Below are 23,791 nucleotides of genomic sequence, written 5' to 3' on the forward strand. Positions count from 1 at the left end.
TAAATTGGTCTTTAATTTGGCTTCGGCACATCAAATGTCGGGTCTGTAAGATCTGATTTCCATTAGAGGGAGGTGTGATTCATCGATCGGTAATGGATCTGCCTCCACTGCTCTGAGTTTTGCAAAGGACAGGGGCACCAGAGCAGCTGCGGGGAACCCGTAAATCGTCACCGAGCACCTGGCACCGGGCTAGGTGCCTGGCACGCTGCGGCAAATGTCAGGCTCCATCCCTCTCCTGGGGAAGCGCGCAGGTCCGTGAGGATTAAACGAATGGCACATGTCAGTGATTGCAGGAATGGAACCAGGGCTCCAGGGCTGGCCTGGAGTCATAGAGGACTCCCCCAGGAAGGCAGAGCAGGGCGGGGAGGCCTGCGGGGCTGGCGCATGGAGCAAAGGGGGCGAGGGAGGCTGCAAACACAGAGAGGGCCCAGCTGAGGAGAATCCTGGGTGGGAGCCAGGCCTTCCTGCACTCACCTGGGCGACTGCGGGAACCCGAAGTCTCCACAGCCCTTTGGGGGCTCACTGGTTTAGAGTGACCAGAAGAATCAGGAGTGAACGGCCTGGTCTCACGATTCAGGGCAGCCATGTCCTGTCTGCTGAGCTGGAACAGAGGCAGGAGGCCGCGGCTTCCCTTCCTGTCACAGAGCCTGCCCGCAAACCCCGGGCCTTCCCCACAGCCTCCTGGCGCCCAGGTCCAGAGTGTCTCAAGGACGGGAAGCTACCTGGGGTGGGGGCGAGTGCCTTCTGGGCTCTAGAGGCAGGCAGACGAGGGATGACCCGGGGCTCCGGCCACCAGCTAGCTGTGAGACCTTGAGCAAGTCGCTTGGCCTCTCTGGGCCTTGGTTTTCCCACCTATAACAAGCTAATAATAGTGTTCACCTTCCAAAGGCTGTGGCGAGGTCAACGAGATGATGTTTGTGAACTGCCGAGCAGTGAGCAAACCGCCGCGCAGCGAGCCTTCAGCTCCGTTGGCTAGGAATTGATGCCGTTTACCAAATGACACATGGTCCTCTTTCCCTCGAGCGCCCCCTTCATCAGGACCCACCCCCCAGGTGCAGCCCCCACCTCATACTTGCCTGGCATGGAGCCAGACGCCAAGAGTCCTCAGTCCGAGTTTCCTTACAGACTCCTCGGCATTCCTTTTCTAGAGTGTTCCATTTAGACACCACCACATAAGAGGATGTCTCAGGCTGTCACATCCTGTCCTCTTGGGTGTAATATGATGACCTGTGCTGCCTTACCTTGGACCCAGGACAGGTGCGCATGAACACATGGGCAGAACGCACAGAGACCGGGCAGCGTACTGAGCTCTCCGTGTGTTTTAGCTCATTGACATCATACAACCAACCTTCCCGTGAAGTCGTGATCTCATCCGCATCTTGCAGATGAGGAAGCTGAGGCTTACAGGCTGACGGCCTCCAGCTAGGAAGCCCCCAGAAGGGGAGGTCCAACTCACAAGAAGTCCCTGGGGTGGGACAGAAGAGCCTCTGGACTCAGATCCCTCAGACCACAGGGGATGTATGCTCTCAGCAATCCAGCAGGGCACTCACCTCGCTCTCCCTGGGTGGGGCCCCTGACCTCGTCTGACCTCAGAAGGAGCAGAGGAGCCCAGCCCAGATAGGGGCTATTAATACCCAGAGGCCTGTGTCAGCATCTTGGCCTCCCTCTGCAAGGTGAGGGGACCCTGTTCACATTCTCTGGCAGCTAAGACCCATGCGCCACCCTGTTTATGAGCACTGGCCACAGGCCACACGGTCCCACTTCTCAAGAGTTTCGAATTCATTCATTCATTCATTCATTCATTCATTGAACCTATACTTTCACTGATCTCTTCCTGAAGTCTAGTTGGGGAGATAGGATACACACCTAGGAAATAACTAGCCAGTTTATAACAGTACGATTTTATCAACAGCCTTATTTTTTTCCTTATTATCAAAATGTTATATTCTTGCTGCAATAAGTTCAATAAATACAAATGCTATAGGTGTAATACTGCCTGGAGGTAAGGTTGTAAAGGGCTTCTCACTTGTCTCATTTCCAATTATTGAAATATTTTTCAACAACCAAGTATTAATTTAATAACCAGAAAAAATACATGTTAAACGAACTGTATCTATGTATACCATGTATGTATACACAAATATGCATTTTAAAATATATCGTATTATATGACTTTTAAGAAAATAACCTACCCTTTTCACTTAACAAACATAAACTTGGCCACGTTTCCATGACAACCCATCATTTTTCAATGGCCGTTGGGCATTCTGTCATGTGGATGGGCTGTAGATTATGTAAGGAACCCCCTGTTGCTGGACACGTAGATCACTTCTGTTCTGTGACTATCCAAAACTATTCCGACATGGCCATGCTCATACGCACATACATCCCTGTGCAATAAAACCGCATGTAAATAAGGGGTTCACGTGGCGAAAAACCCAGTGTGCTCAGGGGCATCCCCGTGAGCTCTGACGGGCCAGCCTGAGCCAGCCACTGTGCCCAGCCCTGGGAGAGCACGGCAGGGCAGGTCCGATGTCAGTGCTGAGGGCGAGCGTGCTAGAGGAGTGGCTTCGCCTGCAAGGCCACGCAGCTGCTGCAGGCCAGAGCTGGGGCGTGGACAGGCCGGTCCCCGAAGCGCTGAGCCCGCGGGCCGTCTTCCCAGCCCTGTGTCCCGTAGCTTCTCCTTCCCCTGCCTGCTCACCGGTCCTCTGTCCCTCACTCATTCACTCGCCCACTCAGGGAACACTTTTTGAGGCTCGCTCTGTGCCGGGCCCCATGCCAGAACCAGCAGTAAGTGTGAAGATGACGCCGAGGTGGCACTATGCCTGCAGACCCCCCGGCCCCCCCTGCAGGGCGTGGTGGCAGTGAAGTGACTCGCCGGGGCCCCACAACTGGCTAACGGCGGACCAGGAGGCAGACTCCGGTCTCAGCCCACAGCCCTTGTCCCTGACCATTTGACGACACTGCCTCTCTCTTACTTGAGAGGAGACGAGGTTTTCTGACAGCTTCGGGGGACCTAGAGCAGTTTGTCCGTTGTAGATACTTGTTACTTGCCGTCTTTAAATGTTTAAGATAGATTTATTGCTGCTACCAAGCGTATCGATCGTTCCCTCGTACTTAACACGTGCTCTGTGCCAGACTCGGAGCTAGGCACGTGTCCCTTAACTGTCACAGCCACTTTGTAGGCAGGCTTTAAGTCTCCATCGCACGAAGGCGAACGCCAAAGCTCAGAGGTGAAGGGATGCCACACGGTGAGCCAGCGGGGTTCCCAGGGGCTCAGTTATCACCCCAATATCCCTTACGCTCTTCGGATCTTTTCTTTTTCCTTTCTAACACGCCCGACACTCATCTCTCCTGTGTGTTCATGGCCTGTGTCTACCCACCAGAGTGTCAGCCCGTGGGGCAGGGACTGCTGTCCATTTGTTTACTTTCCCGCCTGAGGCCCAGGCAGTGCCCCGCACACAGTGGGCACTCAATAAATATTTATTGATCGTATGGCTGATCCCGGAGTCTGGGCTCTAATCCACTACAGACCTTGCCATCAAAGACGGATGGCCAAGAAGAGGCCAGTTATTTGGGACAATGACCCCAGGCGCGGTGGGGTCCCCTGCCAAGATGGGAAGTGAGCCCTGTGAAGAGCGGTTTTCATCACCCACCCCCGCCCCGCCCCCGCCCCCAGGCGCTCGCGGATCGCGTTCTCGGCTCGTATTTCTAAGGCCGCTCCTGGGTTATTTCGGTCGAGAAACCTGATCCTTCTCTGGGTTTATTTTAGCACCTTGGAGAACTCCCAGTGCCGCACCCGATCCCGGCCGCACCCAGCCTGCGGACGGCCTCCGTGCTCCCCAGGCGGCGGGCGCGTGGGGCCCGGCGACCGCGTCCTCCCGCGTCGCCCGTCTGCGGGCCACTCGCCGCACGAGTGGCTGGGGCGGGGCCGGGGACGCGGGGGGCGGGGAGGGGCGCCCATCCATGCACACTCCAGCGACTGCCCTGCCGCCTGGCCTTGGGACCCCGCTGGGCCTCTGCGCCTCCCCTGGGGGAACAACTGTGGTTGGAAGGGGGAAGGCGTGTCACGCTCAGACTGGAGCTCAGACCGGAGGCTCCGAAGAGGAAGCCCCGCCCCGGGGACAGAGAGCACAGAGGGCCCCAGGCCAGAGGGCCCAGGGCCAGGGGAACCAGGCCGCGACCAGCAACCCCTCACTGCGCCCCTCGCTGCCCTCGCTGCCCTCGCTGACCTGAACTGGCCACGGGAATCTTCACCCCAGGACCCTCCACCATCACACCCACGTGCACAGACAGAGACGTGCACACTCACACACACCTACTTACACTCACGATCGTGCTCACCTGCACACACCACCACACACATATCCACACACACACGGACACAAACTCGCCCTCACACACGTGCTCACATGTACCCTCACAGACACACACTTGCACACACAGACATAAACATTCACATACACAGGACACACCCGAAAACACCCTTCTGCAAGCACACGCACTCACGTACACCCTCACCCAGCGGTCACGTTGTCATACACCGCGTACACAAGCTCGCTCATCGACACCCACGCCTCTTATGGTCACTCGCACCATCACACACTCGTACACACTCCAACGTGGACACACATACACACGCCCTCAACGGACATACACTCGCGGGCACACACCCAAACGCACTCCACACGGACTTACACACAATTGTCACTGTACCCTGACACAGAGATACACACGAACTCACTGTGACACACTCGAACCATCGCGCATTCATTTACACACACATTTACTCGCTCTGAATTGCTCTCGCACACACTAGCACATCCCCGCGCCCCTGCATCCTTCACCTGCTCCTCCCCGAGCTCAACACTGGGCACGTCCCGATTTGCAGCAATCGGTACTGGCTCATGACCGTGATGAGTATGAATTTGTACCTATTATTATTTATGTTAATTAATACCTCTAGTCATCATTCCCGGAGTTATCCCTTGATGTCTCTCTGGCCCACAGGGATGCGAGGGCCATGGGACCGCGCCTGTCCTCTGTCCGGGCCCTGGCTGTGTTCGCCAGTGTCTTCTGAGCACCCAGCACAGAACTGGTGTCCAGTCGGCACTGGGGCAAAAAAATGCCAGCAGTCGAGGGACCTTGTTCTCCCACCGGTAACACCTGAAGCTCCCAAGTTGCCGTACCGAGGAGTTCGCCATCTCTGGGTAGGGGATGAGGCTGCGTTTCCTGACCCCTCCTCTTTCTCATTCACTAGTGACATCATGGAGGAGGCGTCTGGGGAGACCGTGGCCTGGGGGAGGGGACGGGGTCCAGGGGGCAGAGTGAGTGTCCTTGTGTTACTGGGTATGTCTCAACATATGGGACAGATGTCCCCTTCCTCTGCTCTGCAGACGCCAGCACTTCACACTCGTGTGGAAGCATCCTGAGCCTTCCGCATATGCTGAGACAGCCGTGGGTCTGTGCCCAACACCCACAGGGCTCCAGGAAATGCTGAGCAGGAAGCAGGGCTGCGTGGGGAGGCAGAAGGGCCAGGGGGCCCGAGGGCTGGGTAAGCATCCAGAACCTCGGGGGCTCCAGGAGCTGGAATGGGGACGCACACGTGAGCTGAGCCCTTTCGGACCCTCTGTCTGTCACAGCTGGCTCTGGGGAAGCCGGTCCACAGCTCAGAGCCAGGCAAACAGGCCACAGACATTGCAGATCCGGCCCTCAAACCAGCCCAAGACAAAGTACCACATAACAGATGATGTGATGGGAGGTAGCCGTGGGGCCAAGGTTAGGGGACAGGGGTCTTCTATTTTGCAAGAGCCTTCACCTTTTTCCAGTGTGACTTACAGGGCTTTCCAGTGTCGGTTTCATCCTGGCTCAGAGGGACTGGCCCCAGTTAGCAAGTGTGGCATGCCTAGAGGAGATGAGCAGGCTTTAGACTTGGCCAGATCTGGCTGGGGAAAAGCCACTGTCCCCTGACCCCCCCCCCCCCCCGGTCTCTCTGTACAACCCACTTCCTGGGGTCAAGGTGAAGGATAAAGGAGATAACATTTACTCATGTAGCACCTAACACACAGTGGTTACTTCATCATGATCATCACAAACCCAGATCAAACCCAGGGCCACAGGGAGTAACGTCACTTCCAAGGGCATCCAAGGGACCTGTCCCTAGGAAATCATCCTCAGGGGCTTGGCCACTTACTGAGCAGGTGAGGGCTCTGGTCTCTGTCCTTTTCACATCAAATGGGAAAGATGAATGTAGCTCAGCACGTGTTCGCAGAACACTCATGTCCCCGTCACCACGGCAGTGTCCCTTTGTCAGGGACATCCTGACCAATGAGTTCTGCTCTGTTCGAGGCACTGGCGGGGGGGTGGTGTTGGGAGATGAGATGAACATCCCCAAAATTAATATCTGGCCTATATAAAAATTGAAAAGTATAATAATTACCTGATGACCAAGGAGCTATGAAGGGCCACAGTGTGTCCCAGGGCAGAATTTTGTGTGGAGGCCGTGAGTGCATGGCAGGCGGGGGCTGCTATGGGTGGAGAGGTCACGGAGAGCTTCTTCCCCACAATGGAAATTTACACGGGGTCCTTAAGAGACCTCAGCTGCCTGGGGTTCTACTGTCTGACAGTGAGCAGGTCACGAGGGCCACCCCACCTTGGTCTCAGGAAGCAGGGCTAGGAATAAGCTACCTGCTCGCTGAGCCGGAAAGGGACGGACCCCTCACTAGTCTGGGTGAGGGCCTACAGCAGTGAGCAGGATGAGGGCAGGGGTGTGGCTGGGCACGAGGCAGTGGCCACCTAACTGGACACTTGCTGTATAGCCTGAGCTATTGCTGGTACTTGATGGATCACTAGGCCTGGCTGACCGTTCCTGGAAGCAGACACCTCGATGTGGCCAGAGGCCCCGCTCCTCCGGTCCCTGCTCTCACTGGCACTCACTGGGAGTGGCTGGAACCACCTGCCCTGTGCCTGGCCCAGGGCGCCTCTGGGGGAGGACATGGCTCTAATGTGGCTGCAAGGTTTTCTGATATCACAGACCACCTGGTCTCTCCCTAGGGATAGTTGCAAGGTGAGTGAGGGGCTGCTGGCTTACGGGGTGCTTAGAGAAGTTCATGCTGCAACCCCCTCCCCCACTGTCCAGGCTGGAATCCCTTTTGAACCTCCGCACTCAGACCGCCAGGTCCCAATCTCAGCTGGGACACCAGTCAGGGTGGGGTCTTGGGCAAGTAAGTCTCTCAGTCTCCCAGCTTTGGATTCCTGCTCTGCAAAATCCATAATATAGGCCTCCTGCACGAGAGTGGCTGATGGCGGCTGAAATGAAGCTGCGCAACGCCTGCATATTTGGGGCCCAACAGGCCTGACCACCTGTCAACGTGCCAGGAGGGGGTGGGCGGAGGGAGCAACACAGACACCCTTTCTCCAAACTTCTCATCCACCCCGACCTTCCGAGCCCTGCAGCCTCCCAGAGCCCTGGTACTACTTCCACCGAGCCACAGACCCACCGTGGCTAAGAATATCAGGGCAGCGCGACCCCGAAAGCCTGCGAGTTCAAAGGGCACAAGAAAGCAGCCCACCAGGACCCGAGACGCTAGCCGAACTACATTACCCAGAACCCCCCGGGCTTGCCAAAAAGGAAATGTCGTTTTTTGCAAGGAGAGGCTCAGCTCTCCCAGCAGCTGCAGAGAGAGAGAGAGAGAGAGTGGGGGGAGAGGGGGACAGGATTACCAGAGGGAGGGCAGGTGGCGTGCAGGGAGCGAGGGTGGAGAGCAGGGCGGGCGGTGAAGAGGAGGCGGCGCCCGCCGCCGCCGCCGCCTGCGGACCTGCATCCCGCGGGGCCGGCGAGCGGGCGGCTGTGCCTGCGTGCGCTGCGCTCCGGCCGGCGGCTGCGGGCGGACGCGGGGCCAGACCGGCGCAGGGGCTGCTGAGTTTCTGCAAAGTTTGACCTGGTTGCCTTTCCGATGCTGCAGCAGAGCGAGGCAGCGCGGGGCGCGCCAGGCGGCTGCGGCGCGGCGGCGGGGCTGAGCGGCGACAGCACGCTCACAATGATCATAAAATAAAGGAGGCGCGCGGGGTGGGGGCGAGAGAGCCCCAAGCCTCAGCCCTCCGCCCCCGGCCACCCCCCGGCAGCCCCTAGCTGGGAGTACGTGGGGGCCGGGGGCGCCCACGCCGGCCCCAGACCCCGTTAGAGCCAAAGGACACTGCCGGGGAAGGGGTTGTGGGCGCCCCGAGGACGTGCCGGCGGCGGGGTCAGGGGCGGCCGGAGGGCGGCGGCCGGGGCACGCGGATTGGCCTGAGGGGCAGGTGAGTCGCCGGCGCCGCCCGGGTGGGGGCGTGCGCGCCAAAGTTCCCCGGCGGCGGCGAGCGCGCTCGACGCGTGGGGACTGGGTGCCGCTCGGGGCTGGCGAGCGGGGAGCAGAGGCTCCCAGTGCGGCGGGGCTAGGGCACCGCGCCCTCCGAGGGTCGGGGGGTCCTGGCCCGGCAGGGGCGTGCGCCGGCTGCGACCGGCCTGCGGCGGTGGCACAGGCAGCCGGAGGGACCCGGCTGGGGAAGGGGCGCCGGCAGCGAGGCGGCGGGCGCAGCGCCAGGGCCGGCGGGTCCCCGCGCCCCACTGCAGTGCCCGCCTGCCGCCCCCGCCCCCGCCCCCACCCCCACCCCGCCCCCGGGCCGGGAGGATGTCAGCGAAGATGTCACGGGCGGCGATTATTCGCTGGTGCGCGCGGTCGTGCGGCTGCCACTGACGGGGCGGGCGCGAGGGGGGGGCGCCGCCTCCGGGGAGACCGCCCAGAGCTGCGCTGTCAGCTCGGCAGCCAGCGCCCCGCGCACGAGCGTCGCCGCCTTACGCGCCCCTCGCGGCAAAGTTCGGCTCAACTTTGAGGCGGGCGTTGACGCCCTGTCCCTTCCACCTCCCAGCAGGTCCTCGGCGGCCGCGGAGAGAACTAGGTGGCGGCTTGAGCGCAGCACCCGAGCTCCGCACGGCTGCGAGCGGCGACAGCGACGAGGGGACGCGGCACGCCCGCGTGGGGGCGCCGACCCTCGGGGACCCCGAGGGCGGCCAGAGCCCGGCGCTCTCCTCCAGGAAGCCGCGGGTCGGCGCTGGCCCCCAAGGGCGCCCGGATCTCGGGCGACTGACTGAACAGAAACTGTCCTTCCATTGATTCGACCCCGTTGGGCGAGCGGCAGGGTGCGTGTGTCCCGAGCGCGTGCGGAAGTCAGGAGGGCAGGAAGTCGGTCTTCTGCAGCGAGGGTGGCGGCGCCGCGCTGGGGACAGAGCCTTCCTTATTTATGTGTCTGCCGGCATTAGCCTTCTTCACCCGAAGACTTCAGCGAGCGTCTCCGAGCCGCGTTCCCAGCGTGTGAGGCACGTATGTCTGAACAACATGATTCTCCATTAGCATTCAAACTTTTCTTTTTTTAACCCAAAGAATATCGGTGATTTTTGTCCACTGCTAGCAGAAGACAGAACCCAGGGCCTTTGAAATGCAGCGAAATCCTTATTTATAAACAGGCCCCCGCGTAGTGACATGCAAAGGCCCCCTATTCAGTGAATTTTCTATCCTATGGATATCGGTCTTGAGTTTTGAGATCGGAGCGCAGCACGGTCTGCCCTGGGTCCCGCAGCCTCCATCCTTTCAATGCCCGGTTTTCTCTGGGACTGCTGGCCTTCCCTGGAGATCACAGCGGTACTGTGTGCCATGGGCTGTATCCAGAGCATCGGAGGCAAAGCCAGAGTCTTCCGGGAAGGCATCACGGTGATTGATGTGAAAGCCTCGATCGACCCCATCCCCACCAGCATCGATGAGTCCTCCAGCGTGGTGCTCCGCTACAGGACACCCCACTTCCGTGCCTCGGCTCAGGTGGTCATGCCGCCCATCCCGAAGAAGGAGACCTGGATAGTGGGCTGGATCCAGGCGTGCAGCCACATGGAGTTCTACAACCAGTACGGGGAGCAGGGCATGTGAGTACCGCTCCGGAGCAAACTTTGGGGTGGGGGCCGCTCGGGGTGGGGGGCTTGGAGGGCGGGGTTCGAGCGGGGCCTCACCAGGGGCAGAGGGAAGCCTTGGGCACATATGGAGGTGGCCCCTGAGTCGCCCCTGGCCAGGTGACCTCCGAGAGGGTTGCCAGCTGATTGAGATTGGGCTCATGGTTCTCAGACCTTCCCTCCCACTGTCCCCGGCCCCTGGCAAGAATCCGAGAAAGCAGAGGAATATTCCACTAGGTGCCTCTTTGGCAAAGCGAGCATACTGTCGGCGTCACCAGAGAGGCCGAGGCTCGGCCCCCCAGGCTCAGGCCTCTAACCCCACGTGGCAGTTACTCAGAGAAGTAACCCAGTCCCTCGGCGCCTCCGGAGTCGCCTCCAGGGTGCTCGGTGGTTGGGTCCCACTGGCCCCTGGTGTTTCCGGATGCTCATCCGGACCTGGGGAATGGCTCCCTGTTCCCAGCCGGGTTTCGTTTGAGAGGACAGCTCGTTCGAGAGACCCGGTTTGCTTCGTGGTGCTTTCTCTCTCCTTGGCAGAAGGCCACTATAGTGGACATCCAATGTCAGTGGCCGACGACTGAGAGGAGCCCACTGGCCTCTTCTCTCCAGCCTGGTCTCCAGAATGTCCCCAGGATAATAATGTAGATCTCGGCGAGGGACAGCGGGACCCTGGGGCTTTTTTTCCGGCACGTTCCCTCATCCCAGAGATGGTCATGCTGGGTGTGGAAAGAGCAGTGGTAGACAGAAGGGCAAGCGACCTAAGAGATGGCGGTGAAAACAGCCGTTTCTGGGCTCGAGAACCTTTCAGAGCGAGCCGGGCAGGCCCCGCAGGCGGCTCCTCAGTTCGCCCCCCACGACTGGCGGAGGACACTGCCCCGCAGCCCCCCTCTCAGCGTCCACCTGGTGCAGAATCACTTCCGGGGGCTGCAAGTGAGGAACAGGGGAGACTTTCCTCAGGGCTGGGAGCTTTGCACTGACTTAGGAACATTCTGGGCCACCGCAAACGAGGAGGAGGTGGAGGGTGGTTGGGGGGGGGGGCACACCAGACCTGATGGCCTCTCCATGTAACGTCGCCGAAGTTATAAGGGAAACAGAGGGCCACAGTAAGGCGCCCGCCCTGAAGAGGTGCGTGTGGGGCCCACCCACCCGGGCAGCTCCTCCGTCCACCCCACCCGGTGTCCCTGCCCGAGCCCTTTAATTCCCCAGAGCGGCTACTAATCCAGGCGGCGGGGCCGACTCTCCATTCCAAAAGGGAAACATGAGGCTTAGTTATTCGGTGTGGACCTTTCTTTCCTGAGAGGCCGTAAGCTCGAAGGCTCGTCAGGCTTTGCGAGGCGTCCCTCCATCCGGGACAGCTGGCAGGACACGAAGGTTTTCCTCGGGGGTCTGGGCGAAGTCTGTTTCCTTCCCTAGACGTGGTAGGGTGGGCGGAGGGCCTTCCGAACTTGGGGACGTCTGAGCACCAGGAGGGAGAGAGCGGAGCCTGAAGGGGACCGAGTGCCCGCGAGGTGGACGCGCGAGCAGCGGGGTCGGGGGGACAGGTCTGGCCGGGGCTCGGCCTCCGCCTCTGTGCTCAGGGGCTGCCATCTTCCAGCCCTCAGGCTCCGTTCGGTGGCTCCGGGGACTCCAGGCACGGTTGCCGGAGGCGGGCCTGAGCCAGGAGGCCTGAAGTGACCTTTCTCTTTCCACGCCAGGCCTCGATTCCTGGGTGGAGGTGCCCAGGGCACACCTCTGGGCGGGCGCCCAGGCTCTGCCACTTTCCAGGGTGTGACGGGGGCCACTCGGACCCCTGGTTTCCTCGTCTGAAAACTGGGGCCAGTCACAGTCTTTGCGCCGTGGGTATTGGGAGTCAGGAGAGATGACACTTGTCGAGCCGCCGGCACTACGCCAAGCCCACGGTGAGAGACTTAACGCAAGTTGCCTTCGCCTCTAGTGTTACTGCCGTGATTGCCACTCGTGGCAGGGGAGGGGGCGACGGCATCTATCGCGAGTGGAGAATCGTGGCCAAAACTGCAGCATTCGGACAGACGTAAATTATTCCTCGGATCTTCCTCTTTCACACAGGGCTACTTTCTGGCTTAAAAAAAAATATAAATATATATATATATATATATATTTTTTTTTTTAAATAGTGCGAGTGATGGCGGATTGGTGTTTTCGAGTGGCCGGAGGCCGGTTTTCGGTTCTCCACCTGCTTCCCCTTGCTCCCCGCCCCACCTTCTTGGGACACCCTCTGAGTCACGCATCCCATTCTCCTGGGCTCGTAACCCCAGTTGGGCGAGGACCAGCCCCAGGGAAAGAGCAGAGTCTGAGGCAACCTGGGAGGGGCCGTGTGGAGCGGGCTCAGGCCCCAGTGGCAGACGAGGGACCGGTGCAAACCCTGGGGCCTCGGACGGTCACCCTCGGAGGCGCGGGTGTGTCGTCTGTCAGTGGGGATCGAGACAGAACTCGCTGGCGGTTGCCGAGGACCCGGTGAGGGGACAGGTGCAGGGGGTGACCCTGTAGCTGAAACGCTGAGTCGGAAGCGACGTGGCACATGATTAGCCAACAAGACCATATTCCGAAGCCGAGTGACCGAGGGGCAGGGCGCGGCTGCTCGCGGTGCTCCCTCCCGTCCGCGGGCAGAGCCCCGTATTCAGCCGGTGTCCCCAGAAACGGGAAGGCTTGTTCGGAAAAAGCCTGGAAGGTCAATGGAGATGAATGTAAATGCATGTGATGCAGAAGACGCTTCCCACCTTCCTTACCCCAGGCTAGTTTTTTCCCCACATTTTTAAGCCCCGGGACATGAAAGTGGGCAGTGATAAGCCAAGGGGACCGACCGGAGAGGCCTCCAGCTGCCCAGAACTGTCCCCTAGCTGTGCCCGGACCTGAGGCTGTCCCGTGCATTGTAGGATGGTGAGCAGCATCCCCGGTCTCTACCCACTCGATGCCATAGCAGCCCCCCAACTCCCTGTCGTGACAACCAAAAACGTCCCCAGTTGTCGCTGGGCGGTGTGAAGCCACCCCTGGTTGAGGACCGTTGGACTAGACTCAGACCCTTTGAATCATTAAAATGATGATAGTGGCCTGGGCAGGGGACGGCCAGGTGGCAAAGGTCAGGGCTTCCGTTACAAATGGGCTCGTATTCAAACTATTAATTCCAGATACTTAACGGAAACCCGTAATACCCCTAAGCGTTATCCCTGCTTGAAATTAATCTCTAATCCGGGAGGAGAACTTTTTAGACCGACGTTCTGGGTTTGAAATATTTGAAGCGGAACCATAGTACCCGACTCCCACAGCTATAAAATGGTGAGTCTCTCTCTGCCAGCTTGAGCGGATTCTATATGGTTTTGGGTCCAACCCACATTGCTTTAAAAGCCACTCCCCCCCCCAAACTGTTGCAGACACCTGCCTCCACAACCTCATCCTCCGCAATCCCTCCACCGCCACCTGTCAGCTGGCGCAGTCGTCTAAGTGACAAGTCGCAATTTCTCTCCTGTGTGGGAGACGCTTCACGTCCCTAGTTGGCCCTTCTCTGAAGCCCCCAGGGAACCTGGCCCAGGTCAGTGTGTGGCTCAGGTTTCTGCCAAAGGACAGATGTAGGGGTGAGGCCAGCTCCAGGGGAGAGGGCCCGTCTGGGTTGACAGCACCACCTTCCCGTGCCCTTGTCCAGCAGGGTGTGGATCGCACCCTCCTCTCCACTCGCCCCCCCCAGGCACTGGTGCTGAGACCTCGGGCCAGTCACTTCACCGTTCTCGGCCTCGCTGTTCCCATCTGGGAAATGGGGAGAACCGTCCTTCCCTCGCAGGGTTGCGGTGAGGGTTAAACGCGGCGTCGGGCACGCCGAGCGCCTCGCACGGGGCCTGGTGCACGCTAGGACGCGGCGTGTGGCAGCTGCCAACATCACAGCTACTCGCGATGCGTTCTTAGTTACACGGCACCCGGCAGAAAGTCGGCCCGAGCACCGCGATGTCGTGGCTGTCGCCGCCGCCCTCTCTTCTCCTGAGCTGGGTTCCACCCACCCATCCACGGTGCGAGGGCCTTGGCCGGCGAGGCTGCGCAGGGTCCTTCCAGCCAGAAGGACCCTGCTGGGGACATCTGCTGTGACTGGATTATTTGGCTGGTGGGGAGGGGGCGAGGCCGGGCTGCGGGGACCTGAGGCCTCGGGGTCATGTGCCGAGCTGCCCGGCTCCCTCCCCACTCCGTGTTCCCCAAGGACCTCCTCTGACCAGGAGCAAACAGTGTGAGGTCTGAAGCCACCTGCCCAAGGAGGCTTGCTCTGCTCGAGCAGGTCTGGGGACAGGCCAGGAAGGAATGTCGCTGGTGACCACGTGGCCTCTTCCTGCAGCCGGGCCTGAGCTGTGGGCCCCGCACAGAACGACTGAGCTCACTGCTTCCTCTCTCTGCCCGGAAGGCCCCCGCCCTGCCCCCCATCTGCTGGGCCCTGGCACAGGGAGGACTGCGTGGGTGGGAGAGGGAAGTCCTCGTCTCCAGGCTTCGGGGTGGGAGGAAGCGCCGGGCAGTGGTGGGGGGGACCGCCTGGCTCCAGGGAGAAACTGCTCCTGGATGGGCCCTGGCCAAGGGATCGCCCCAACCCTCACCTTCCGAGGGCCCGAAACTAAAGCTGGCGGCTCCCGGAGCTGTGCGAGAAGGCGCCCGACCGCTGTAGCCATCAGGGCAATAACAAATGCAATACAGAGAGATCCCGCCTCTTGCTGATTGAATCTGGGTAAAATGAAAAAAAAAAAATCAGTAATGCCCAGCTGGGGTGTGGGGGCAGGGGGAGGTAGACAGCCTCGCATGCTATTGGTGAGGGTACCATTCCGGCAGCTTCCGGAAGGCGCGTTTGGCTGCATCCGTTACGGTTTCCAACACACGCGGCCTTCGACTCTACCATCCTGCTTGTAGGGTCTGCCGCGCTAACGTGCGAGCGCCTGGCCTGCAGCTTGGCATGTAACGGGCGTGCAAAAACCCTCGGCCGGACCACCGCGTGGACAAGCCAGGACGTGAGGGCGCAGACTCCAGCACGGTTCGCGGTGGCAAAACGCCCTGACCGACTGGAGTGGCGTCAGCGGGGGGCGACGTCGGGGTCTGTCCGCAGTGAGGCGGCTCGGACGGAACTGCCGTCGGTCACGGGGGCACACGGTCGGGCTGCAGGCCGCGTTACACATAAAGCTGTAAAAGCCGTAGGGTAGGAGCCCGTTTTGGTTACAAAGGCAAGGCTGGAGATGGGGACGTGCAGTGCGTGTGCGCGGAGGGAAAGGTCTAGAAGGATGTTTACGAGCGAGCGCGGTGAGGTGGGTGGGTGGCCGCCGTGAGGGCGGGGGCCGGGGCAGGCGAGCGAGAGGTGGCTTTCGTTTCTCGCTTTGTGCACTTCTCTACCGCCTTTTTCAAAAAGAAAACAAAAAGCCCGGCTTTGATAACTAAAAACTGAAATTAAACAGTCACCACTGGTCTTTCCCCCACCCCCCCACGTGAGGCCCTGGGGGCCGGGGCTGTGGCCTGGGTCAGTGTGCGGAGGAGTGGAGTGAACCCAGGCGGGGACACCCCAGCCCCTCCCTGGTGACCCGTCTGGGGGGAGGGGGCCAGCCAGAAGTCAGGAAACCGGGGTTCCAGCCTGCTCTGGGAGCGGGGCTCTTGGGCCTCAGTTTTCGTAAAATTGCAAAACCTGACAGAATTTGAACTTCTGGCAACTCACACACAGCTGTGGTGGCGGAGCAGGTGAGGCCACCCCTGAGCGTCAGTGTGGACGGCAGCGGAGCCTGAGCCCAGGGCCTGGGGCAGCCCCCCCCCCCAGCTCAACCCCTGATCTGTGACCAGTTCTTAGAGCACCCCGGGGTGCCACTTGGGGGACAGGAGATGACGTGGATTCATTTAAGCTTAAGTGTAAGGCGGAAGCACCGTACTTTAGTGTATGTTAGAAAAAAAGCACTCATATCTAGAATATTTAACCTGTTATTTCAAAGGTGTTTCTTAGGAAATGCTAAATTTAGTTGCATTTTTTAAAAAGTGACTAATTTTAAGGGAAAAAAATAACGCAGGAGATATGCAGACCAGCCCAAAGAGAAGAAAGGGTTGCCAAGTTTGGTTACTCAGTTCTGAGACCAGGCAGCCTGCGACGGATGGTCTAGTTCTGGGGTCCGGAACTTAAAAGCGCCCCAACTCCCAGCTCCGACGCTCACCAGGAACGGGGGGTCCCCAGGGCTGTGAAGGAGTGAGCCCAGGCCGAGGCTCGCCACCCCGGCTGGCACACCTCTGGGCCGCTGGCCCCCCCTGCTTCCCTTCCTCTGCGAGAGGCCTTCGCACTGGGCCCGCTGGGCCTGGTGGCCGGGGCCTGGAGCTGCAGGGCCACCATCCCCAGCCCGACGGGTGGCCCTCAGCGCAGCCTGAACCCCTTCTCCAGCCTCCAGGGAATGCCCTTCAGACTCACACTCACAGTCAGGCATGCCGCTCAGGGCCTCTGCGTGTGTGTGTGCATGTGTGTGCACACGTCTGTGTGTGTATGTCTGCATGTGTATGTATGTGTAGTCTGTGTGTGTCTGTGTCTGTGTGTATATCCGTGTGTGTATATCTGTGTGCGTGCACACATGTGTGTGTTGGGCCAGGGTCTGATGGAAGACAGTGGGTCTGGCCTGGTGGCTTCCTGATTGTGTGACCTTGGGCCGGGCCCCTAACGTCTGTGAAGCGTGCCGCGGGGCCCTGGCCAGGCAGCTGAGGAGCCCCTGGGTGGACGCGCAGCTGCAAGGGGGCCGGCAATGCGCGCAGGGAGCATGACCGCCGTTGCCATGGGGACGACCCATGCTGTGAGTGGCGGGGTCCAGCTGCAGCAGCTCCAGGTGAGGAGGTGCACAGACAGAGGCAGCTCTGGGCGAGGGTCCACTGAGCGGACCTCAGCTCGTCACTCAGACCCCCTTGTGGGGCTCCGGCCCCGAAGGGGAGACCGTAGGCTGCCCGCAGTCTCTGGCCCGGCCACCGCCGTTCACTGCGCCTGGTTCTAGGCCGGCACTGGGGTAAGTCCCGGAGGTCCGGCCCCCGCCCTCGACATCGTCAGCGAATGACCCTATGATTAATTCATCGCTGTGCGCGTGCCAGGAAGCAGCAGGATGTGGACCCAGGGCCGAGTGTGCGCGGGCGCCAGCTTCCCGGGGGGCGCGGAGCTGAGCTACAGGTGCTGCCGACTGGGACTGGAGCGGGAGGGGGGCGCGGCTCCTGGCAGAGGCCCTGAAACGGAGGGGGACGCGTCCTAGTAGGGAGACCGAGAATGGCTGCTGGACGCGCAGCCCAGGGAGGGCGTGTGTGTGTGTGCGTGCACGCGTGTGTGCGTGCGTGCACACGGGCCCCAGGCCTCAGCTGCATCCGGCTGTGAGAGCCGTGGGCAGTCACGGCAGGTTTCCCCGGGGTGGAGGGGGAGCAGCGCAGTGGGATTCCTGTCTTTACCAGGTCGCCCGGGCTTCTGGCTGGAGAACACTGTGGGGGGCCGGAGTGGAGGCTGGGGCACCTGCAGGGGGTGAGGGGTCCTGGCTGGGGGGAAGCCACAGGGAAGCGGGGGCAGCTTTGGGCTGAGGAGGAGAGTCAGGGGTGGTGCTGGCTGGCTGGGAGGGTGCAGGGCTCCCCGCCGCCCCTGCTGACCAGGGTGGCACCCCCGTCCATCTCTTTCACGGCTCTGTGGCCGGTGTCACCAGCAGGTGCTCTGCAAACTCCTGCTGAGGAGTGGGGACTGCAGCAGGAACGGGGCGGGGGAGGCAGGCTGAGCAGCCGGCGCGAGGCGCCATGCGAGGCGCCCAGAGAGCCCTGCGCGGTCCGGCTTCGAGCCCGGACTTGCCGGCTGCCCGCCGGGTTCCCACACCTGCGAGGGCGAGGGCGGGGGCGGAAGGGTGACAAGTGGCCAGAGGACGTGCTCAGAAGGCTCCTCACGTAGTTCAACGTTGAAATTCTTCAGTTTTGAACAAGAGGTCCCGGCTTTTCACTTCGTCCTGGGCCCCACGAAATCTGTGGCTGGTCTCACCTCACCCTGACGCCAGTGAAGCCGCCGGGCAGATAAAGGGTGGCGGGGGGGGGGGGAGGGGATGCGAGGGAGACTCGGCGCCTTCTGCTTGCGTGCCCGAGGACAGACACGGGTCTGCAGAGACGGCGGTGGGGCGGGCGGGGCCGGAGCCGTGGACGCGGGCCAGGGACAGGCACGTTGACACGGATTCCCAAAGGCCCCGCCTCCAGACGGGTCCGTCGGTTGAGCACTCGCGTGCAGGCGGGGTGCTGGGAGCCTTTTCGGTGGCATCTGCGATCAGAGCCTGGACTGTCCCCTCTGTGCAAACAAGGAGAAGGCTCCGTGTGCGCGGCAGGGCTCGGAGCTCTCCCCTCCGCCCCGTGGAGCAAAGGACGGAGGGTCTGCCTCGAAGTCCGAGGTCATTCGGAGCAAACAGGAATCCTTAGAGGACGAGTAACTGCATGGAATCCATTCCTTTCAGAGTCTGGGACTGTACGTGAGGTCAAAAAGTCTTTAGGTCACGTCAGGGCTGGCGCCTAACTGCTGACACCTCCCTCAGATGCTTCTGGAAGTCTCCGCATGTTGCTGTTCACTGTGTACCAAGTAGTGTACGTCAACACATCTCCTCACCACAAAAACTTTGCAGGGCGGGCGGGGTTATCCGCAGTTAACTGATGAGAAAATGGAGCCCAGGGATTTGTGACTCGATCGGAATCAGCAGCCAGACTGAGACTGGATCCAGGGCTGGTCTGTGTCCCCCAGAAGCTGTGCCCTTAACCCCTCTCCCTCCTACCTGCTCGATGGGGACACCGGGCCCACGGGGACCAGAGCCGGCCCATGCTGGCCCGTGATGATCTGAAAACGGCCGCCCTAGGCCCTGGGTCTGAGTAATACCCCACATGAGACGTGGCTGGCTGCCAGCTCACGAGGCTCGTCACCTGTCTGTGACCGAGCTGGGGCTTGGGCATTTGGGGGCTGAGGGAACAAAGGACACCCGAAGCTTGAGGTCAGAGGCTGAGGGAGAGGAAGAGGCCATTCTGGTGCTGAGCCCGCCCCCGAAACAAGCCAGCTCTTGGGAAGCGAAAGGGGTCCAAGGAAGGCCGACCTTCCTTCCTGACAGTTTGCTTTCTGCTCTTAAAAACAATTTTGCGAGCGAGTGTAACTCCCACGAGAGCACAAAGGGAGCGCCTCCTGAAACAGGAGGCTGGCGCGGGCTTCTGAGGAATTCGGGGTGGGGACCCTGACCCCCTTCTCGGGGCCAGGCCCCCCCCTCTCCCCCACGTGGGGAGCTGAATCAGCAGGCCCACTGCCGCGAGGGGCGGGGTGGCTCTGGCGGGCCTGAGGGACTGGCCGGCACACTGGAAACGTGAGGTCATTGGAGCTGCTGCCCGGGGTCCTGCCAAGTTTGCTGAGCTCGAGGACCTGGGCAGGCGAAGGCCTGCTTGCCGGACAGCAGTCACCCGAGTCTGGGAGCTTTTCGATGACACAAATGGAAGATACGACTGAACTGAACAGAAGCTGGCAAAGGCACGTGCACGATCGTCCCTCCTGTAGTGACCGGAGCTTTGCTAACCGCCGACATCGAACGATGCATTTCGGGAGAGGCGCACGTTCTTTTAACTGTGATGAGACATCCGTAAAGTTTGTCGTCCTGACCATTTTTAAGTCCCGTGGCATTCCGCACATGCGCATTGCGGTACCACCATCGTCACCCTCCATCTCCAGAACCGTCCCCACTAAACCCCCACCCCCGTCCCCTCCCCCGCATCCCCTCCTCCAGCCCCCGGCATCTGGCGTTCCTCTTCCTGTCTCTGAGAATTCGACAGCTCTCGGGACTTCACGTGCGTGCGCTTGTGCAGTACTCGTCCTTGCGTGGCTGGCTCATGTCGCTTAGCGTGATGCCCTCCAGGTTCATCCACGTTGAGGCGTGTGTCAGAATTTCCTTCCTTTTTAAGGCTGAATAATGTTCCACGGTGTGGATGGGCCACGTTTGGTTTATCCATCCCCCCCGCCTGTAGACGCCTGGGTCATCTCCCCTTTGTGGACGCCGTGACTGACCCTTCTGTGAGCAGGAATGCGTCGCGTGTAGGAGGCCGTGGAGAGCATTGCCGGCGTGCGCAGGTGCGCACAGTTCCAGGTGCCGAGCGGCCTGATGGTCGGCGTTTGAGGCGCCGGGGTGGAGCCGGCACCGGGCGGGGTCTGGCTGCCTGAGTCCCAGCCCCACTGCTCAGCCGAGTCACCTTGGGAAAAGCCCCTGAGCCGGGCTTTGCTTTGCCCTTGTGTGCAGTGCGGTCCAGTGGGGTAGACGGGATTGCTGAGGGGTCTCTAAGCAGTGGGCTCCCCGGATGCCGCTGCACCTCCGGCCGCATGGGAGCATGCGTCCTCACAGCAACTAGGGACAGGCTGGCATCCCCTTCCGTCCGAGAGTTATCACAGCAGTGATCGTGACCAGGGTGGTAGCAGCTGCCAACTACCGGCGTTTGCTTCGCGCCCTGCCCTGCGCTGGGACACTCCTGTCCTCACTCTCCGGTGACCCCAGGAGGGATGTGTGTGCCATGTCTGGGGTTGAGGGAGGACTGGGACCTTCTTGCCCCGGGTCTCACGTGCATCAGGCGGTGGCTGAGACTTGCAGCAAGGCCTGGGGCTTCCCGAGTCGGAGCTCTGCTCGGCCTGGCTGCCTGCTCCTGTCCCAGGAGGCTGAGCACCCCCGGGGCCTCCAGCAAGTGAAACTGAAGTTCTTGGCACAGTGCGGGGGGCCTCACGAAGGTGCTCCCCCCCCCCCCCCGCCGGGGCCGGTGGGCGGTGTCTCGAGACGGGGCATGGTGAGGTTTTCTGGCTCTACTGCTCCAAAGACGGGCCGACTAGGCGGGGGCAATTCCGGCCACAAGGTGCTTCCTCCTTTAGGTAGGCATGAGCAGGAAGACGGGGGAGTGTGGGGGAAGGGAGGGAGGGGCATCTCAGCCTCCCGGAAACCTCGGGCTCTGGCTGCAGCCTGGCGGGGGGCTGGGGAGCCCAGGCCCCTGTGCCAGGGAGGAGACACAGGGGTGAGGGGCCAGACCCTAGGCGGAGGGCTCCAGGGGTGCTGGTTCCTACGCCCCAGGTCCCACTGCTGGGAGGGAGAGACCGGAAGCACCTCCTTTCCCAGGCAAGGGCGCTGAGGCGCAGAGGAGGCAGGTGTTCACCCCAGGTCACGCAGAGAAAATGGGGGGCCAGGAATCGTCCCCAGATGTGCTGAGCTCATGGCCACCTGTCTCTGAAGCCTCCCGTTGGCCTCCAAAGTGAGACAGAGACACTCACTGCCACCTGGGCCAGAGGCGCTGGGCCTACCTCCGTCTCCATCCGGGCCCGCCCTGACATGCTGCGTGGCCCTGGCCTCTCAGAGCCCGGGGCCTCCGCCCTGACCGAGGTCCAACGCGGCCCAGCATGCTTCGGCTTTCCATTACTGCTCATCACTCTCGGGCCCCTCCGTGTGACGCGGCCCCTAAGGGCAGGGGGCAGGTCGGGCCTCCTGAAGCTCGGCGGGGTCCAGCCCCCTCCACCGTAGTTTTGGGGGGCGCCCGATCTGGCAGGATGTGAGAGAATGGGATGGCTTTCGAGGGGGGCCGTGTCTGAGGGAGCCGCTGTTCATCTGCCACGATGCTGGCTGAGTTTCCTGCGTGGCCCCTCGGGGAGTGCGCCCCGTGGACGGAGGGGCCGCGGGAAGGCCTCGTGGGTGGCGGGCTGCGTCAACCGGCCTCTCTGTCCTCAGGTCCAGCTGGGAGCTCCCGGACCTCCAGGAGGGCAAGATCGAGGCCATCAGCGACTCGGACGGCGTGAACTACCCCTGGTACGGCAACACCACGGAGACGTGCACCATCGTGGGCCCCACGAAGAGAGACTCCAGGTTCGTCATCAGCATGAACGACAACTTCTACCCCAGCGTCACGTGGGCCGTGCCCGTCAGCGAGAGCAACGTGGCCAAGCTGACCGACATCTACCGGGACCAGAGCTTCACCACGTGGCTGGTGGCCACCAACACCTCGACCAACGACATGATCATCCTGCAGACGCTGCACTGGCGCATGCAGCTGAGCATCGAGGTGAACCCCAGCCGGCCGCTGGGCCAGCGCGCCCGGCTGCGTGAGCCCGTCGCCCAGGACCAGCCCAAGATCCTGAGCAAGAACGAGCCCATCCCGCCCAGCGCCCTGGTCCAGCCCAACGCCAACGACGCGCAGGTCCTCATGTGGCGGCCCACGCACGGGCAGCCGCTCGTGGTCATCCCCCCCAAGCGCCGCTGACAGCGGGGGTGGGGGCGGGGCGCCCGCGAGGCCGGACTCGGGGACAGAGCCCGCGCGCGCGCGCACGGACCCCACGCGGACGCGAGCCGTGCGACAAAATACAACCTTTCTACCTTCTCCGCGGGGCCCTCACTGTGCGATGCGCCCGGAGGGCCGCCCGCCCCCACCCCCGGGCCCTCCCGGACCCTGCGCCCTCGCGGGAGGCGAGGGGGGAGACCCAGCGGGACAGACCGGCCCCCCGCGCGCCCTCCCTTGTCACCATGGGTCTCCTGGCCTCTCCTGTCCTCACGGTTTCCGTCATTCACTTGCAACAGACTCCCTGACACACTGCTTTTTCAGTCCGTTTTTCTTTTTTCTTTTCTTTTCTTTTCTTTTTTTTAATTTAAATGCCTCTTTATGAGGTCCAGGGGCGGGAGGAGGAGCTGACAGGGGACCGACCCGCACGTTCTTGCCGACTCGCGAGAGCCGGGCCTCCGGTGGCAGCTCCCCCTCAGCCTCCATCACGCGGCCTTATGTAGACTTGCTTTGCCAAACCTTTGCCTTAAGCTAAATTTAAAGGAAAAAACAAAAAACAAAAAAACAAAACACAAAAACCCGAAACAGACAAAGAAAGCGGGATCTCTTTTCTGCTGGACTCGTCACCCCCCAGAGGTGAGGGAGGGGGAGGGGTCGGGGATGAGAGAGGGATCACCCCAGTCCCTCATCCCGGCCCCCCTCCCCGCCCCCCTCCCCGCCCCGCTGGGGCGGCCTGGGGGAGGGGCAGGGGCGCAGAGTTAGACCTACAACGAACTGCCCGTTCTTTAGTTTCAGCAGCCAGATGCTGCCTAAGGAGCCCCTTGTCCCAGCCCAGGTAGAGCCCCCCGCCCTCCCTGTCACGCCTGCAGAGAAGGGCCGAGGGCTGCCCCTGGCCTCTCGTCCCGGCCGGCCGCCTTACCTTGCCATGGTGAGTCCAGGAGAGACGGAGCGGGGTCCTGTGAGTTACGGGTTGAGCCCAGGGAATGTCCGACACTTGTCCTCAGCCCCCGTCCACACTGCTCCCAAACACCTGGAGGGCCAGCGCCTTGACTGAGTTTTAGTTCAGAGGTAAGAAGAAAGCCGCCCCCCCCCCACCTCCAACCGCCCGCCCCGCCATCCCTCCAGGCTCCTCCTCAGGGGTCTACCTCCCAGGGGCACCGGGAGAGGGCTGCAGATGCTGCTGGAGGTGGGCGAAGCTACAGAAGGAGCACCCAAGGGTGGAGCCCCCCCCCCACCAGGATACGCGGAGGTGGGAAGGCACCTGGCACGCCCACCCTCCTGCCTGTCCTCGAGGGAGTAAACCAGGGCCCAGGGCTGGGGGACTAAGTGGGCTCCGGGTCGCAAGGTATCAGAGCCACTTTGGAGGCGGGTCTAGGACAGTGTGGCCAGCCCTTGAGGGCCGCCCTCCCTCAGGTCTTGGGCCCTCTGGAGCCCTAGGCCTCGGTCCTGAGTGACACCAAGCTTTCTTCGTGACATCTGCCTTGAAGGCTGCTCGCGGGAGCTGTGGGGGACGCCCCACTGAAGCCCCCCTCCTCCAAGCTTGCCAAACCCCCAGCTACA

General features: G+C 61.5%; 1 protein-coding gene across 2 annotated transcripts; it reads left to right on the forward strand.

Annotated features, from left to right (window-relative positions):
- The first annotated feature begins 7,852 nt into the window (after nucleotides 1-7,852).
- FAM78A (family with sequence similarity 78 member A) lies at nucleotides 7,853-23,791 on the forward strand. Of its 2 annotated transcripts, XM_016133857.2 has the most exons (3): nucleotides 7,853-8,298; nucleotides 8,908-9,952; nucleotides 21,688-23,791. In XM_016133857.2, exons 2-3 carry the CDS (start codon nucleotides 9,630-9,632, stop codon nucleotides 22,214-22,216), a joined length of 852 nt encoding a protein of 283 aa, XP_015989343.1. In that variant the 5' UTR covers nucleotides 7,853-8,298; nucleotides 8,908-9,629; the 3' UTR covers nucleotides 22,217-23,791. The 2 variants fall into 2 exon arrangements, with proteins under 2 accessions (XP_015989343.1, XP_015989342.1); XM_016133856.2 differs by lacking the exon at nucleotides 7,853-8,298 and having other exon boundaries at nucleotides 8,799-9,952.

Source organism: Rousettus aegyptiacus, unplaced genomic scaffold, assembly GCF_014176215.1.
Source record: "Rousettus aegyptiacus isolate mRouAeg1 unplaced genomic scaffold, mRouAeg1.p scaffold_m13_p_3, whole genome shotgun sequence".
Classification (NCBI taxonomy): Eukaryota; Metazoa; Chordata; class Mammalia; order Chiroptera; family Pteropodidae; genus Rousettus; species Rousettus aegyptiacus.